The sequence below is a fragment of the Hoplias malabaricus genome, chromosome 16, assembly GCF_029633855.1.
Source record: "Hoplias malabaricus isolate fHopMal1 chromosome 16, fHopMal1.hap1, whole genome shotgun sequence".
In the NCBI taxonomy this organism is placed as follows: Eukaryota; Metazoa; Chordata; class Actinopteri; order Characiformes; family Erythrinidae; genus Hoplias; species Hoplias malabaricus.
In genome coordinates this window covers 12,099,029-12,117,126 of record NC_089815.1, presented here as the reverse complement: position 1 = coordinate 12,117,126, position 18,098 = coordinate 12,099,029, and the positions used below count along the sequence as shown (strand labels likewise).

Sequence of the window (18,098 nt, the reverse complement as noted above, 5' to 3'; positions counted from 1 at the left end):
TTCTACTATATTCATTAGTGGCTGAAGTGCAAACATGTGCTGGTCTGGCCTGCAGCAGTCACACGGGGAGGTAGAGGTGGGACTGTCAGCATTAGCCATCATGCTTATTACTCTTGTGCAAAACATAGAAAAAGCTGCTGAAGAAGGTGTGCCTAAGCCTGAGGAGCCACTCTGGCAATGTCTGGGGCATAGGCTCCAAGTCCTGTTACTCTTCTTCCTCCTCCAATGCTGGGAGTGGAGGGCGCTGCAGACCATGGGACAGCTTACTCTAGCTGCAGTCAGCTGATAAAAGCCAATGAGCAATGCTCAGTGCTCTTCTCACAGCTCTCTGCTGCTCTGGGTCTTTATTTTCTAGGCTGTGAGGGGGCTGCTGGACAACCCTAATGAGCCAATTAACAATCTTTCCTACTTTGACTGCATCGAGAGTGTCATGGAGAACTCTAAGGTATGTTAACTCAACTCTTTGAGCACATTTTAAAGGATTTTTTATAATGCTGCATTTAACTTCTTCTCTCGTAATTTGTTTAGGTCCTTGGTGAGTCTATGGCTGGAATCTCCCATAACTGTAAAACAGGAGATGATGTAGCTTTTGGAGAGGGTGTGACTGTGGCCTGTAAAGCTTTATGTGGGCTGACTGAGGCAGCAGGACAGGTGAGGGACCACAACCCACTCACTATGTTTTTCTCAGCAGATCATTGCTTATCATATATTATCATATGATACTTCTAGAGGTTTACAAATACTTTAATAATCTAATAAAGAGAAAACTCTACAAGTCTAGGTGTTACTCCTTTACCATTGATTAGCAACTTACCAAAAAATTCAGTGTATGACATAACCCTTTAACTTATTCACAGAGTTGTCTTATGAACATACTTTACTGTACTTGAATTGGTAAATATATATTTAGGACGTGATCTCCAGTTTCTACAAATATGTAATAATTGGAGACTATCTTATAGTTTTAACATTTTTAAAAAAAACTGTATCCTAGGAAACATAATATTTAAGTCTTAAGTCCTAAGGTTTTTATTATTATTTAAAAGAGTGTATCTTCTCAATAGGTGTGGTATATAAAATTATGTATAATTACAATAAATACAAAAACATAAATGCAGTAAAAGATGTGTTGTGAAGAACAAAGTTTGCTTCCAGATAGTTAAATCAACAGCACATTTGTTTTAACATAATGAAGTATTTATTAACCAGTATATATGCAGAATATCACTGCTTAAATGAATCTTTTCTTTTTTTTCTTTTTTTAGGAAAATAAAGTCTTACTTCCCAGATAGCTTTTTAAAACTAAGTTGCGCAATCTTTTGCACAGGACTGTATATTTATCTGAACATATTTTGCAAATGTCTGAGTAAGGTCACAGATAATCTGAAGAAAAACTGAACCAGGACTCTCCATTAGATTTATTGAAATATGATATTGGTTTTAATCTGATCTTAAAAATCTGGGTATGCTGTTCACTTCACCATTCAATGACTCAGATAACTGCAAAAAGTCTGATAACGAATTTTAATTTGGTTTGCATATAAGCACACCCACTAGTGCTTTTCTGTTTATTTCTTTTTGTTTCATGTTTATTTCACTGTAACTGTATTACTCCCAGCTCAATTGGCTCTCCAACACTTGATTCTTCTTTTGAATGCTGGCCATGTGGTTTGTGTTTATTTTTGTGTGTTTTTTTTATTAGTTAATGTATATATTCATTCTTCTATTCATAGGCATCATACCTAGTTGCTGTGTCTAATCCTAGCAGCCAGGCAGGTCATCAGGGGTTAGTGGATTCTATTCAGTTTGCTCGTGCAAATCAGGCAATACAGATGGCCTGTCAGAACCTGACTGACCCAGGCAGCAGTCCCTCTCAGGTGAGTGTCTGAGCTGTGATTGGAACGATGCCCTGTGAATAATAGCAATGAAGTTGGCTTGCTGTCTGTAGTGATAATTAAATAAGAACTGATGCCCAGAAGACTCTGGTGGTTACAGAAAATTCATGAATTTATATATATATATATATATATATATATATATATATATATATATATATATATACGTATTAGAAATTTGTCATTGCCCTGTGAGGGATTGGCGCCCCCTCCAGAGTGTGTTCCTACCTTGCGCCCAGTGATTCCAGGTAGGCTCTGGACCCACCACGACCCTGAACTGGATAAGCGCTTACAGACAATGAATGAATGAATATTTGCCATTGTTTTCTTTTAAATTTTTTTACTTAATATACTTTATATAAACCAAGCACATAGGCATGCAGACTCATTCTATAAACATTTGTGAACAAATAGATCACTCTCAGGAACTCCAGCATGATACCGTGATATGATGCCACCTGTGCAACAAGTCCAATCGTGAAAATTCCTCGCTATTCCTCGCTATTAAATATCACAAGGAACAAATGAATGATACTACAGAAAATGTTACATTTTCTGACACTTTTAGAAATTGTCAGAGAGTAGTTAGTTTAATGATCCATTGAGGCTACCCCTGAATACTTTTCATGTGCAGAAATGTTCTTGTTTTATCCAAGTGAAATCATTCATTCATTCATTCATTCGTTCGTTCATTGTCTGTAACTGCTTATCCAGTTCAGGGTCGCAGTGGCAAGGTAGGAAAAAACCCAGGGGGGGTGCCAGTCCCTCACAGGGTGACACACGCCTATGGACACTGTTGAGTCGCCAATCCACCTACCAACGTGTGTTTTTGGCCCATGAGAAACCCACATAGACATGGGGAGAACACACCCGGGGTCCCTGGAGCTGTGTGACAGCAACACATACCTATTGCATAACTTTTGCGCCACCGTGCTGCCCTAAGTCAAATCAATATATAGGATATTATATGTATATTCTTCAATATCTCTTTTTTGTATTTTTAGTCTGTTCACATAAGCAGATAACCATGACTCCATACTAAGTCCCCTTGTTATACTGAAAGAGTTCAAAACCTCTAGTCTCAGTTCCTGGTGTAGTTTTGTCACAAAATCTGTCTGAAAGAGCTCATGCTACATGTTTGTTTTTTGTTTGTTTGATGGAGTGTAGGTGCTCTCTGCTGCAACGATTGTGGCCAAACACACTTCAGCTTTGTGTAATGCCTGCCGTCTTGCCTCCGCAAAGACAGCAAACCCTGTCGCCAAGCGTCATTTTGTCCAGTCAGCTAAAGAGGTGGCCAATACCACAGCCAACCTGGTCAAAACAATCAAAGTAAGATCACCTTTAAAAAACACACCTTTTATAGCAGCGTTCACCAGGCCCTAGTCCTTCACTGCAAAAAATCATGTAAGCATGCAGCAAGTATAAATTAAAATCTAATTAATATATATATATATATAGAACAGTGTCTTACCATATTTCATCATTTGTTTGTCATTTCCAGCCAGAGGACATGTATATGCCAAACAAAAACATAATTTTAGATCTAATCTTGTCAGTATCAGTTTAAATAATTTATATATATATATATATATATATATATATATATATATATATATATAAAATAATATATTTCAATGTTGTTTTTTTTCCATCTTACCCTTTCAGGCTTCCATTTTGATTATGTATTCAGAAGAAAACTCTATGGGCTCTGATTACATTATGTTAACTTTGACCTAATGAAAATAAATATTTATTAATCTTTCCTGTTTCACGCTAGGCTCTTGATGGGGATTTTTCTCATGAGAATCGTGAGAAATGCAGAGTTGCTACAACTCCTCTCATTGAAGCTGTGGACTGTTTGACCACTTTTGCCTCCAACCCTGAGTTTGCCAGTGTTCCTGCTCAAATAAGCAAGGAGGTGTGTTTGTTTTCATGACTCTTCTAAAGCTGTGGGTGTGATTTTCATGAATAATATATATCTCACTTTAGACTGTACACTAAGCCTGAAAGCTATACCATTATACATATGTACATTATACATATGTATACAATAGGCTACAGTATGTTTTTATTTAACCATTTATAGCACCATACATTTTATACACACACACAGCATATTCAGTGAAAATTGACTTTTTTTGTCTTGACTAAGAGGCTTGAGTAAAAAAGACCGCAACACAAGACAGAGTTAAATCCTACATGAACTTAACATTCCAGTTCATCAACTAGGACTAGGACAAAGGCCCTTGCAGACTTCTTTTATTTCAAGCGTTCAAATCAGTCAGAAAAAGAAATTGGAGACAATGAACAGAATTCAGGAGCAAAAAGTCTGTTTTACAACACAATTGAAGCATTTACTCAGAATGAATAAATGACAAATCATATCTAATAGAATTTCAGCTAATTTTTATAACTTAAATGTGTGGTTTGATGTTGTCAAGCTTTGTGGCATACAATATAATGGGTGACAAAGAAAAAAAAAACTAAAAAAAAAAAAAAAAGCAGTGGGAATTTGGTTAGTTTTACTAATTTTCAGCTGTCCAATGCAATCAACTTCCAATTTGATGGGACAAAATGTATTGATCAAACCTTGTATTGGTCAAATCTGTTACTTTTTGAATGGATAATTCAAATAAGCCTGGTAAAGTGTATCAAGCTATTTAAATGAAAATAAAGTAGAGCATATAAGATATACTACCTTAATGCTGACAACATTTCCTCTTTTTTTATTTATTTTAATTTAGCCTTCATATTTTAAACAGAAAGTACAGGTTCTGTCATTCGGTTTAATGAAATATTGATTATAAAATAATTTTGCTATATTTAACCATCTCTTCAACTTGTTAATCCAAGTTCATACGGTTGTTGAGAAATTTAGCGTAAACATTGGGGTATTAGTTTATATTAATAAAATACTGCCTTAATAATAATGATAAAATCCCATTTCTCTTACAAATTTAGGGTTCTGCTGCACAGGAACCAATCCTCCAGTCAGCACGCTCCATGTTGGGAAGCTCCACTGAACTATTAAAGACTGCACGCTCACTGGTTTTGAACCCTAAAGATCCTCCAACGTGGTCTTTACTTGCTGGACACTCGCGCACTGTGTCAGACTCCATCAAGAGTCTCATCACTGCCATCAGGTACCATACAAAAACATGAACTTCAGCTCTTAAGAATCCTTGTGTTTAGATTTTTTAAGTGGAATATGTTCCACAGGGACAAGGCTCCTGGTCAAAGGGAATGTGACTCTGCCATTAGCAGCATTAATAATTGCATCAGAGACATTGAACAGGCTTCTCTTGCTGCTGTCATTCAAAATCTGCCCACCCAAGATGAAATATCATTAGAGGTAATAGTTATCAACAGTAAAGTTTAACTCATAAATCAGTTATGGAATTATAATAAACTGAAGACATTTATGATAATGTAAGAAATGCTTTTTCTTAGTGGATACTCTCAAAGCTCATTATACTCCGCAGGCTTTACAGGAGCAGCTGATGTCAACAGTGCAAGAAATGGGTCACCTGATTGAGCCTATCTCCACAGCTGCCAAAGGAGATGCAGCACAGCTGGGACACAAGGTGTTCATGGAATACATGGTTTTAAAATAATGATTATGTTGTGTTTTCTACAATAATAAATACATTATATACCTGACAAATATAAGTGAATTTTATTCAAAACAAAATGGGGAAAAAATATCACCAAATTGGGTTTTGAAGCTACAGTATTTGTGTGCCGTATAAAAACTTGCTAAGCACATGTTTTTATAACAGTAATTATTTGTCTCCACAGGTGTCTCAGTTGGCAAGTTATTTTGAGCCTCTACGCAAAGCAGCAGTGGGTCTGGCCTCGAAACTCATACACCACCAGCAGCAGATGAACCTTCTGGATCAGACCAAAACTCTGGCAGAATCTACCCTGCAGATGCTCTACGCTGCCAAGGAAGGAGGAGGGAACCCTAAGGTTTAGAATATGCGCACAGCAGAGTTACAATTTTTGATACTTGGTCCAAATCAGCACTCAAGTAGAAGGAAGACTAGCCAAGCACAAAGCAACTTGAAGAATTCAACTTTAAGTAGAATTCCAAAAGCAGTATCTCAAAATACTACTTAAATACTGAATAACTTACAGAAGTACTGTTTAACTTCTTAATACACTCAGCATATGTGCTTAAGAACCAATTTGTTACAGCAGTTTTTAATGCGCGGTCATTATAAAATCACATGACAAGCCTCAAATTTCAACAGTGTGGCCATATGCAAAGCAGTAATTACTTGTAAATAGAAGAGTAACCTAATGTTAAAACCCTAAAATTGACTGGTGTATAAATTATTAGATTCGCAATTTGAAGATACAGGACTTACAAATGCAGAAAGTAATTGAATATTTGTAATTAGTTATTCACATTCACTCAAATGATTTGAAACACACTGGGTTTTATTCAAAATTTGTTGGGTGAATTTTATTGTGGGGAAAAAATATACAAAATTCTCTGCATGGATTTTCTAAATTGTAGAAAGGAAAAACCAGGGTGCTGATCTTTCTTCTGACTCAAGCATAGTCCCAGTTCGTGCCCTTATGCCCTGTAGTCGCATACTGAGTCCACACTGTTGATGAGTTCTTAACTAAATTTTAGTTTCTCAAAACCTAACAAATCCTACTGTTATTAAATGAACCCAGCTTAAACTGTATGTGCATGTGACATATTTATGTATGTTTATGATACTAGGCAACCCTCACCCATGATGCCATAGCAGAAGCGACACTGCTGATGAGGGAAGCAGTGGATGACTTGATGGTTACCCTGAATGAGGCTGCCAGTGAGGTGGGCATAGTGGGTGGCATGTTGGAATCCATTACTGATGCCATGGGCAAGGTACCAACAAACATTCTTATGTACTTATCTCATATTAATTTTACCTGACTCAAATGACCCTACTGTTATGTCTGTATAATATATATCATTTTATAATCATAGTTGCAATAATTGTCGATTGTAAGACTGTTGTTAAAGAAGTGTGCCATTTTATCCTTTGAGCACTGGTATGTGAATGAGGTTGAGAAGACTTTTCATGAACTTTCTAAATGTATTTTATCACGTTATCATTATACTGTCAGAAGTAATTTTGCTATAAAATAATCATTTATTTTTATAGCACATCCTCCAAACAGTGATTAAAACATGGAGATAAAAATATATTAAAGGCAATGTTCATGATTTTAATAAAAATATACTTTTATAAAATTCTGAGGATATTGCCTCATCATATTCTAGTCCTCCAGTCTTTTTTGTAAATGGCTAAAAATACAGTGGATCTTGGTCCGGAATGCTAGACATTCTCTCTCTCTCTCTTTCTCTGCTCATTGCAGAGAAATGGCATCTGCAATTGTTTAGACCACCAGAGGTTTAAAATCACAAACTGAAATGAGGATATTACTCCATTCCTGCTCCATGGGTGGGTAATATTGCTGTCAGATTACTTAAGGTGGAACTTAAGCAAACCAGAGAGAACAGCACTTCCCCAGAATCAACATTTCCTTTAAGAAATGCTACATGAAACCCTGGAAAGGACAAGAATAACAAGGGCAGAGTTCTCTGATCTCAAGTCAGATGGTCTGCAAAACGGGAAATGTTTGTTGTGGACTGATGAGCCTACATTCCAGCTTGTTTTTTTTTTCTTTTTGGAAAAACGATTATTGGATTCACTGTGCCTAAAAGAACCATCCTTATCAGTCGTTATCAGTGAAAGAAGCAAAGTCTAACATCTCTCATGGAATTGGGGGACCATCAGTGTCCGTGGCATTTGTACATTGCATAGGTGGGGCGGTGTCTTTTAAGATTTTAGAGATGCTTGATATGATTTTGTACTTATAAAAATTAAAAAAAAAACAGTTGGGGTCTGCTGCCCACCTCCTTGAGACCAGTTGTTTACCCTCCATTCCAGGCATCTGCTGCAATCCACTCCTCTGCTTTACTCTACATTTGCAACTTCATATCTATTGCTACTGTCACTTTTCATCAGTCCTGATGGTCTTTTTCAACTTTGAAAGATACAATCCAACATCCGTTTTCCCTAAAAACTAACTAAAATGTGGACTTGTCCGACCACAGTTTTACGATGTTTACACTGTTTTTGGTCCATCTCAGATGACGTCAGGACAAGAGAACTGCCTGGCATCACTGTGCAAAATTAATATACAACTTTCTGTTTGCATAATGCAGTTTTGGGCTGCATTTCTTTATGCGGTGGCAGACTGTGTTATGTGCGAAGGATTTTCCAAAGTTTTCCTGAGCCCATTTGGCTATGTCCAACATGATAGTATAACCTCAAATGCAGCATTGGTTTAAATAAAAATAAATAAAAGCTTCTAAAATTCTTCTGTTTCCCTGTTGTAGTTGGGGGAGGGGACCCCACCAGAGCCAGAGGGTTCATTTGTTGAGTATCAGACCACTATGGTGAAATATTCCAAAGCTATTGCTGTTACTACACATGAAATGGTAAGAAGCAGTCATTCACTTGTTTTGAACTGTGTATGTGTTATTCATTTAAATGTTTGCTCTCTTTGACTCTTTCTCCGCTCTGCCTCTTAGCTGACAAAATCAATGAATGCTCCAGAGGAGTTGGGCAGTTTGGCATCTCAGATCACAGCAGACTTCACTCAGCTGGCTCTACAAGGACAGCTTGCTGCTGCTACAACCGAACCAGAGGAGGTCCCTTTATCATTCATTTTTATCCGTTTACCTTTTCATGCTTTCTCTTATGGTACATAGGAATATTCCCAAACGTAGTCTTTGTTTGTCTGTTTTTCTAAACTGGGATAATTGTTTATTTATTTAATTAATTGATTTATTTATTGCCCCACCTTCAGTCTAACGTCCTTTATATATCCATTATTTTATTTTTCCTATTGTGTATTTTTAATTTAGAATTTTTTATGGGGCAAAAGACCCATATATGTACTAAAGGTTTAGCACCTTCAATGACAAGATATAAGTACTAATGTATAGGCACTACAGTGTTAAATATACTTTCCTTTTCATGTAGTTCAATTAAAAAAAAGTCATAATACTGCTTTTCTTTAAATATGTGGTAAGCCTCTGCCTGCTTGCAATGTCCCTAGGCATTTGCCATTCTAGGTACAGTATAGTGCATGACCACTACCTTCCACACTACAGACTAATTGATTCCTAGCTTGGGCAGGAGTATACCAGTAAGAGTAATTGGGAAAGAATCCTAACTCTGTTAGCAACCATAACATTATTAAAGTGCAAGATTGTCTCACAATATGTCAAAAAATAAATAAATAAATAAAATGGTAATAAAAAAATTGAATATTAATTGAAGTTCACAAATGTTAAAGCACAGGTAAATGTAGATTTCAGCATAACTGTAATTTTCTTTCACAGATTGGAGTGCAAATAAAGATGAAGGTTCAGGAGCTGGGTCACAGCTGCATTTCTCTAGTGCAGAAAGCTGGAGCTCTGCAGATGTGTCCTGCCGACTCCATTACCAAGAGGGAACTCACTGAATGTGCGCGTGTCGTCACTGAGAAGGTAGAATGAAAACAGACATGTGTAGCACTTGTGCACATCTTAGGCTAGATATATACTTGGTGTTTGTCCATGTGTTTGCGTAGACAACCATCAGCGTCATTAATTTTCATATACTTGCCTTTGTGCTACACTTGTAACAGGAGGGTTCCACGAGAGGGCCAGAGAAAGATGTGGGTAATTGCGCACTTATAGAATAGTATTATTATAGGACTTATAGTAAAGAATTCCTGAAGACAAATGAGATAATGCTTTATACTAACCATAAAGTTCAACTTTATTACAACATACTGAATTGGTAAATGTGAAAACAAAACGAACTATGGTTAAAATATCAAACCATTGGTACTATGCAACCAAACGTTACTTGTATGATGCCCATAATATTGTGTAGCACAAAAAGATATTTATGTGAACAGAACTTGTGTCAAAACAGAAACTACAACCCAAATTTCAGACTAGAGTTTGTGTGTGGGTTTTTTCTTTTATTTATTTATTTTTTTATAAATACTAATATGTCGATACATATCTATAAAAATATGCACTATCAATAATGTCTATATCTGAAGTGGTTTCCTGATTCCTTTTCCTATTGACCAAACAAAAAAATAGTTTTCTGCTGAAGTTTGAGATTTTTTCATTCTTACTGCACCAGACACATCCTACAAAATGCTCCGTCTATGAATTTCAGTAAAACTGTTTCATTTAACCTGACCTGCAAATCTGTAAACATATTGCGAGAATAAGATTTACCCTTACCTTAACATGCATTATTGCATCTAACATTAGTATGAAAGTTCCTAAAAATTTTCACATTTTCTTGTTGTACCAGAGAGAAGCTAAGGAAGTAAAAAGAATTTACATCCTCTATTCTCTGATACTCAGTACCACATTTTGGGACTGAATTTGATATCAAACATCAGTAAATTTCAAAGTATTTTATTGAATGTTCTGTATTGTTGCAACACTGTATAAGAATGTATATAATATACTTGCAGAGGTTATTAGTATCAGGAGTTTCTAGCTCTTTAATATATGGTTCAATCTTCAACCAGCTTTTAATTTTTGATCAAACAAATTTGCTCTCTTGCGATTATTTTTTCTATTTTCTTTCTTTTATTTTTAAAACTGTTTAATATTGCATTTGTTTGATTTGTATGTGTGTCAGGTTTCTCAAGTGTTGTCGGCACTGCAGGCGGGTAATAAAGGAACTCTTGCATGTATCACTGCGGCCAGTGCTGTGTCCGGCATCATTGCAGACCTGGACACAACCATCATGTTTGCCTCAGCTGGAACACTCAATGCTGAAACCAACAAAGACTCCTTTGCTGAACATCGGTAACACTTGGTCACTCACATTCTTGCAGTTTTTAATGAACTGCATAGTCACTTTTGAGATAAAAGCTTGTACCTTTGTTTTCTGACTCCAGCTGTCCTTTAACCCTTAAGAGCTCATACTCAGTTCACCATAAATCCAAATAATGAGAAATATAAAACAGACCAAAGAAGCATTGTGGAACACATTTTTGTCACATTTCTTGCTGTATTCTGTAATTATATTTGGGTTAATATCCCTCTATTTAATAAACCTCTCAACAGCTATTTTGTAACTTCAATATTTTGTTCATGAAATGGGATCAGAATGGGTCATATGTAACATGGCACAGGTTACTAAAGCATTTGAATTGTTAAAAAGTTGGAACACATATTTTAGAAACAAAAATATGCTTGTAAAATAAACATTTATGTAGTCTGTACTTAAGATCATTCTGCAAAAATTCACAAACTCAAAAAAGTCATGTAACTGCATCCAGGATGTTCAGTAAATGTCACTTAGGGAAATCATGATTTAAAGGAATCTGTAACATTGACACCAAACATTTAAATTCTGAACTATAATACAGCTTCAAAACATTGGAGAGAGCTGACTGCCTACTCCCCCTCCTCCCCAGATGTGAAGCTCGAGCAGGTTGCCAGTTTGAGGAAAACTGAATGAACAAGCAAGAGACAAGTTTAAGAACTTGGCCGTGATAACTAAGATTAATGTGCCATAATCAACAGTTACACAGAAAAGTGTTCATCATTTCCATACCCAGTAAACATTTAGCTGTTAATTCAACGTTGAAGTGACGTAATGACTGCCGTCTAATCAACGTTCTCTTAAGGTTGAAAACGAAAGTTGAAAAGACGTCCAAACACAGACATTGAAAAGACGACTATTTGACGTATTTTGGACGTCCATTGTCGTTATTAATTGGTCCCGAAATAAATTACTTGTATAAAACGCATTTTGGACGTCCACTGACGTTATCGATTGGTAACCAATTAACTAACTTATTAAGATGGATTTTGGACGTCCATTGGCGTTCCTTGTTTACTGGGTAAGACATTCATCTATCTATCCACCTGTTTTGACTAGACAAGACTGGTGTTGCTTATCGATTTTCCATTCCATCATAAATGTCATTTTGGATGCACATTTTATCCACGATTATCTTAGTCATACATGTCATTCAGTGGCGGATGCTGGTCTTTCAAGGAGGGGAAGCTCAATTTCGGCCTACATCATAAAATGTGTCGGTTTATTTATACGTAAATTCTACCCTCCGTTCCATTTCAAGAAAATGATCTGTGACCCTGTCGTACCAACAAGGCGTCTTTTCCAGGGACTTGACTAGTGTCCTCTCAATGGCCAGCAGAGCTAGGCTGCTTAAACGGCCTTGGCCCATGTGAAGTGTGTCCGCCTGTGAGTGCTTTGTGACGTGGAAGGGCTCAGCAGCACCCGCTGGACACTGCAATAGAAGTCAGAAAGAGTGATAGAAGTCAGTCTCCAAACACAAGCAGCTACAAAAAACCTCACCAGAAATAGAAGCTCGATTTGTCGCTAGTCGTTTTTAACAAAGAAAATGCCGCTAAGAGGTTTAAGAAAGTCCGGTTCAATTCAGAACAGAATGAAAATATAATGCTCCCACGGATCTCTACACCAAAGGATCGCTGATTCGCTCATTTCGCTGTCAATCAAAAAGGGATTCAGCCTCAGACAGATCATCCAATCATCATGCAGAAGCTGAGCGTCCGGGCCAGCCGAGGCCAGCCCTCTGCCCCATAGACCTCCAGAGACGCTGAGCGTCCGATGGGCGGGACAAAGCCCAGCATTTATCCAATCACTCGTCTCGTTTCGCTGCTTCGCTATTGAACTTAAAACACTGTGAATCTGCGCGAATGATTGAGAGGAAAGCCGCATCTTTACCAGTGATAAGAAGCTGATTCTGAACAAAAGTTGAGCACGTTGTAGTGCATATTTATTCAATGACATGTACATACAACAGTATATGTTTGATCACTTATTTTTTGACATTTTAGGGGAAGCTGAGCTTCCCTTGCAGTCTTAGAGCAATCGACACTGATGTCATTCCACTTTACATGTGTCCGTTTACGAATCCTAATGGAATTCTCTGTTCCACCTTAAGACCTGAAGCTAGCGCTATAGCTTTTGAAACTTTTGGAGCAACTGTTATTCCATTTTATTTATTTAAATCACACAAACCAATCGTATTATTCAAAACATTATTCACAATTTTCGTATTCAAGCAATTAATTCTACCTTAAATGTGTCTGTTTGAGTCTTATTTGCTTTGTTCTCTAGCTTCTATTTGAATACTCATGTCCACCTTAAACACCCATGCCAAGCTAAAGCCAGCGCTAGGATTCATAAACGAAAGTCGTTTTGAAACACTTATTTCTCATTTTATCCATTTAAAACACATGGCCAAATGTATGTCATGTCGCTAAAACATCTACCTACTAGTAAAACACTTATATTTGCTGTGTACTACCAAGCTTGATTTCTCCTGTCCACTTTATATAGGTGAATATGTTTAAAACACACACGGAGAAACACACATGCAACTGCATCAATTCTTTAAAACAATGGTATTTACACTTTTCAGTCATGTTGTTGACTTTCTTCGTATAAAACACACAACACAAACGTCGCTATGCCTCAGTTTCTTTATATAGGGGGCACAAGCTATGTTCTGTGTTTTCTCCTTTTAATCTATTCATAGGCATCTGTACTTCTATATTTTTTCTGAAATGATTTGCTGTTACCTGTTCAGAAAAAAATTAGCCAGCTCTGGCTTTGTTCTATAGTGTTGCTGCTTGTAAACTGCCTCCACTTTTCAAACACAGGGCCAATATTTCCTCTCATTTTACTCTTGTCACGTGGATTTTTAGAAGGGCAGTGGTGCTTTTTGCGTCTGGTAACTGGGCACTTCTCAAGAGAATATACTGCTTTAGCAATGCTGTGAGAGGCAGCAGTGTTTTAGCTTTGACTGTTTCCTTTATCTATGATACCACACTCTGGACATTTTATGACTAAGTGCAGTAAATGTCCTACAGATTGCTCCTTTAAATTGAAGGATAATTCTGTATGGGGAACATTCCAGGCCTTATAAATTTTGTGTGACACATATGACAACATAGGCTCCTATGGGCTACATTTTATATAGATATAATGATGATGACTAATCTCAAGATCACGAGAACAAAGACATAGCTTCTAAGTTCTGTGTTTCACAGGGAGAATATTCTTAAGACGGCTAAAGCTCTGGTGGAGGACACAAAGAACCTGGTGTCTGGAGCAGCAGCTGGTCAGGAGAAGCTCTCCAGAGCAGCTCAGTCATCAGCAAAGACCATTACACATCTCACTGACGTAGTCAAACTGGGAGCTGCCAGCATTGGCCCAGATGATACAGAGACTCAGGTGAGCAAGAGAGAAAAAATCTCATTGTTTCATATTCCCTACAAGAAAATTAATATGTACAGAGAAAGTAAATATACCTGAAAAGTACAACAGCAGACTTAGAACTGAATTGTGTTCCTTAAAGCAAAACTATTTAAATTTTGCAAATTTAGGGATGTGGCAACTTCTCTGGTGGAGTTAAAATGTATATTAATATGATATAATATTGCATGATATGTGCAAAATAAAAATTTTTAATGTGCGTTGTGCCATTCACGACCAAATTAATCTGATTATGTAGAAGGGTTCAAAAAGAACTTGTGGTTCAAATCTGTGATTTGAAATGTGATCAACATTTATGAAATTATTTTTGTGTCTAAAGTATTAAATGAAATATTTCAAGTATCAAATGAAAAACGAACTAGAAACTGAAGTGGCATCAAATGATCCATTTGAGACTTGCTTTCAAGCCTCCTTTTACATGCTCACTCTGGCTCCTGATTTGTCCTGATCAGTGTCATGGTAGGTCCAGAGTTTATGGCCAAACATATTGCCATTTGCTTGTTTGTTTGACATGGACAGCTGTGCCCAAATAGTGCGCCTGTCACTTGTCTGTAGGGCATGTTGAGATCTTGATTCAAAACAATTCAGGTTTTACATAGGGACTTACAAAATTAGACCAACACCATATTTAGCAGATTTTTATTCTTCTTGAATCAGTAATGTCTGCTTTTGATTATAACAAATCTAACATAAAGCTTTGAAGATACATTGGCTCAGAGAAAAACATTTATGTTCATGCATAATATACCTTTTATTAGATCTAAAGGCTGAAGTGGAATTGATTCTTTTTTTTCATTGGAACATTTAACAATTGTTTTCTAATTACAGGTATAAAAATTGACTTACCCCAGAAACTCAGTAACAGTTTGATACATTGTTCTGAGAATATAACTGTTCCATTTTTTCTTCTTTTTTTAAAATGATCAAAGAGTTTTCAAAAATTGTCATAATACCTGTGACACTGTGTTTACAGAGACTATAGATCTTTTTGTTAGACATGACAAACATCTCCTTTTCTCAGGTAGTGTTGATCAATGCAGTTAAAGATGTTGCAAAAGCTTTAGCTGAGCTCATTGTAGCAACCAAGTGTGCAGCAGGCAAAGCAGCAGATGACCCAGCCATGTTCCAACTGAAAAGTGCGGCCAAGGTACACACAGCACACACATGCAAATCCCTTGTATTAGACATCAGATTATTTTTCTAAAGCCCAGCTTTTAATTAACAATAAATTTTAAATCATGATTGATAATATAGGTTCTTAGTTCATGTTTCAAGTCATAGTAAGCACAAATCATTACATATTTTATGCATGTCTCATATATGCTATTGTTTATGTTTTGTCAGCATTTTGTAAAGTGTTATGTTTAAAAGTAAGTTTTGGTTTGAATTTAAAATTAGTGTCAAGGTTACGTTTAATAAAATCTTTCACACTCAACTTGAGGTTCAGATGTATGTACAGTACATGTACAGTATTTTAAAAAGTGTTTTTTGAGCGATGCCATAGAAGAACCACTTTTTAGCTTAAACTAAAATGTTTTAAATTGGTAAGGAACCTTTACATCATGTTATGGTTTTAAAACCTTTAAAAAGTTCTTCACACTTACAACAAATAATCTGCAGTGGTCTATCAAAGCAGTGTTACTCTAAGGGACTACTCCAGTGTGTGTTTGTGAGTTAATCTATTTCCTACTATTATTCATTAATAACTGTTCATTTTCCTTCCTGGTAATTCCTTTCCATAGTCTTTCCATAGTCATAGTCAGTTAAAACCTGGTGATGATGACCTTACTGTGAATGTTTCTTAAGAGTCCGGCATGAATCTGAGCTGATATTCTCTGTTATGCATGGACGTTTTGTGTTAGCTTCTCTCTTTGTTTGTTTGTGTATGTGGTACCAGGTGATGGTGACTAACGTGACATCTTTGCTGAAGACAGTGAAAGCCGTAGAAGACGAGGCCACTAAAGGCACCAGAGCACTGGAGGCCACCATTGAGTTTATCAGACAAGAGCTCACTGTATGAACAGACCACACACACACACATTACATTTTATATATATATATATATATATATATATATATATATATATATATATATATGGTATAGCTGCTGATGCAGAAAACATTTTACCTGCATTTTTTAAGAATGATTTAATTTGAAAAGCTGCTCTTTAAATTGTGTGAAAATTACAGGTGGAAAGTGCTCTAATATGAGTTAAAATTGATAATTGCTCTATTAACTTCCAATAAACTTCTTGTTCTGTGTTTTTTATTTTCCTGCCAGCTTCGATTTGGAGTAATTTAATTTGATCAAACAATTAACATTTTACTAACAGTTAACTAATTATTAATGTTTAATACACAGTAAGAAGTGTGACTTGATTTTGACTTTTCAGGTTTTTCAGTCTAAAGATGCTCCAGAAAAGTCCACCACACCTGAAGAGTTCATCAGAATGACCAAGGGTATCACTACAGCAACAGCTAAAGCTGTGGCTGCTGGAAACTCAGCCAGACAGGAAGACATAATCTCCACAGCTAACCTCAGCCGCAAAGTGGTCACAGATATGCTGATGGCATGCAAGGTGTGTGTTGGCGTTAGAGCAGTGCAGTTGAAAGGCTACTAGATAACCAATAGTGTCTGTAAATAAAGGAATGATCTGAGGTCTCTTAAAAGCGTAACAGTGAAGTAGGCATGTCTTACAAAATGAGCTAAGGAGTGTAGACTCATTAAAATTTTCTTACAGGGAGGAATTCTTATAAAGGGTGTTGTTTCTATTTGTCACAGCAAGCAGCATATCATGACGGAGTGACTGAGGAGGTCCGGAGCAGAGCTCTTCTGTATGGAACAGAATGCACAAATGGATATGTTCAGTTGCTGGAGCAGGTCCTGCAGGTGCTGCATATAGCCATACTTTCTTCCATTTTGTCAATGTCTCAATTTTAATGTCTCTGATTTAATAATTTCAAAATTATTAAAATAAAAATATCACATGTTTGATTTATCTGAATATGTCCTGTCTCTGTTTCTTAAAAATAGTTCATATATTTAAAAAAGCAGTTTTGTGCATGCTCTCTAAATGCTGAAATGGAGCAGTATTATGCTCTTAGTCTTTAGCCATATTTAATAATGTGTCTTACAAACAGTGAATAGAGACAGATACTCTCTCACCTTTGAAGTGTATTATTCTTTAAAATTAAACTCATCGTGTAGGTCTTGCAGAGGCCCACAGCTGAGCAGAAGCAGCAGTTAGCTCTGTTCTCCAAACGAGTTGCTGGAGCCGTCACTGAACTCATTCAAACAGCAGAGGCCATGAAAGGTGAGTACAAACCAAGTTCAGTTCAAATACATTTTAATAATACTATCAATCCTGTATTCATAAGTCTTTTTTTACATGCATACATAAAGTATATGGCATATATGATGCATGTTAATATCTTGCATAAGCCTGAATATGTGCATGTTATACTTACCTGGAAACATTTCATAAAATACAACTCACATACTTGCGTAACACATTATGTGCTCATAGAGTAAATTGAAGACTGTCCCCTTGTTGTACTCAACTATAGTATTTGCAGTGTTCTTATTAAATTATGTTATAATGCTTCATGATATCTGATGCTATTAATCTATATATTCTTGTTTTAAGTGTGTTGCATGTAATTATACTTAAGTAAATTTGACTATACAAGCTTATGCCAAGTATTATAAGGTATTATTTAAGCCATAACATATTTTAAATGCATTTACAAAGCATTATAAATGCAGGATTCATAGGAAGTTTTGTCTGCATTTTATTGTGAAATACTTTGCACAAGAGAAGTGACCCTTATATATCAA

At 36.3% G+C, this 18,098-nt stretch overlaps 1 protein-coding gene across 3 annotated transcripts in view; it reads left to right on the top strand.

The window, feature by feature from the left end:
- tln2a (talin 2a) overlaps positions 1-18,098 on the top strand; it is an 87,451-nt gene that overhangs the window by 54,672 nt on the left and 14,681 nt on the right. For 2 of the 3 annotated variants that reach the window (XM_066647213.1, XM_066647214.1), the window contains 20 exons: positions 356-445; positions 529-651; positions 1,734-1,877; positions 3,063-3,224; positions 3,673-3,813; positions 4,857-5,038; positions 5,115-5,247; positions 5,378-5,479; positions 5,694-5,864; positions 6,631-6,777; positions 8,299-8,400; positions 8,494-8,613; positions 9,310-9,456; positions 10,622-10,791; positions 14,035-14,218; positions 15,282-15,407; positions 16,158-16,274; positions 16,654-16,839; positions 17,043-17,150; positions 17,469-17,574. In XM_066647213.1, the coding sequence (XP_066503310.1) occupies positions 356-445; positions 529-651; positions 1,734-1,877; positions 3,063-3,224; positions 3,673-3,813; positions 4,857-5,038; positions 5,115-5,247; positions 5,378-5,479; positions 5,694-5,864; positions 6,631-6,777; positions 8,299-8,400; positions 8,494-8,613; positions 9,310-9,456; positions 10,622-10,791; positions 14,035-14,218; positions 15,282-15,407; positions 16,158-16,274; positions 16,654-16,839; positions 17,043-17,150; positions 17,469-17,574 (2,761 nt within the window). Of the gene's footprint in view, positions 1-355; positions 446-528; positions 652-1,733; positions 1,878-3,062; positions 3,225-3,672; positions 3,814-4,856; positions 5,039-5,114; positions 5,248-5,377; positions 5,480-5,693; positions 5,865-6,630; positions 6,778-8,298; positions 8,401-8,493; positions 8,614-9,309; positions 9,457-10,621; positions 10,792-14,034; positions 14,219-15,281; positions 15,408-16,157; positions 16,275-16,653; positions 16,840-17,042; positions 17,151-17,468; positions 17,575-18,098 lie in introns of those variants that run through there. The other variant, XR_010795722.1, reaches the window with a different exon arrangement.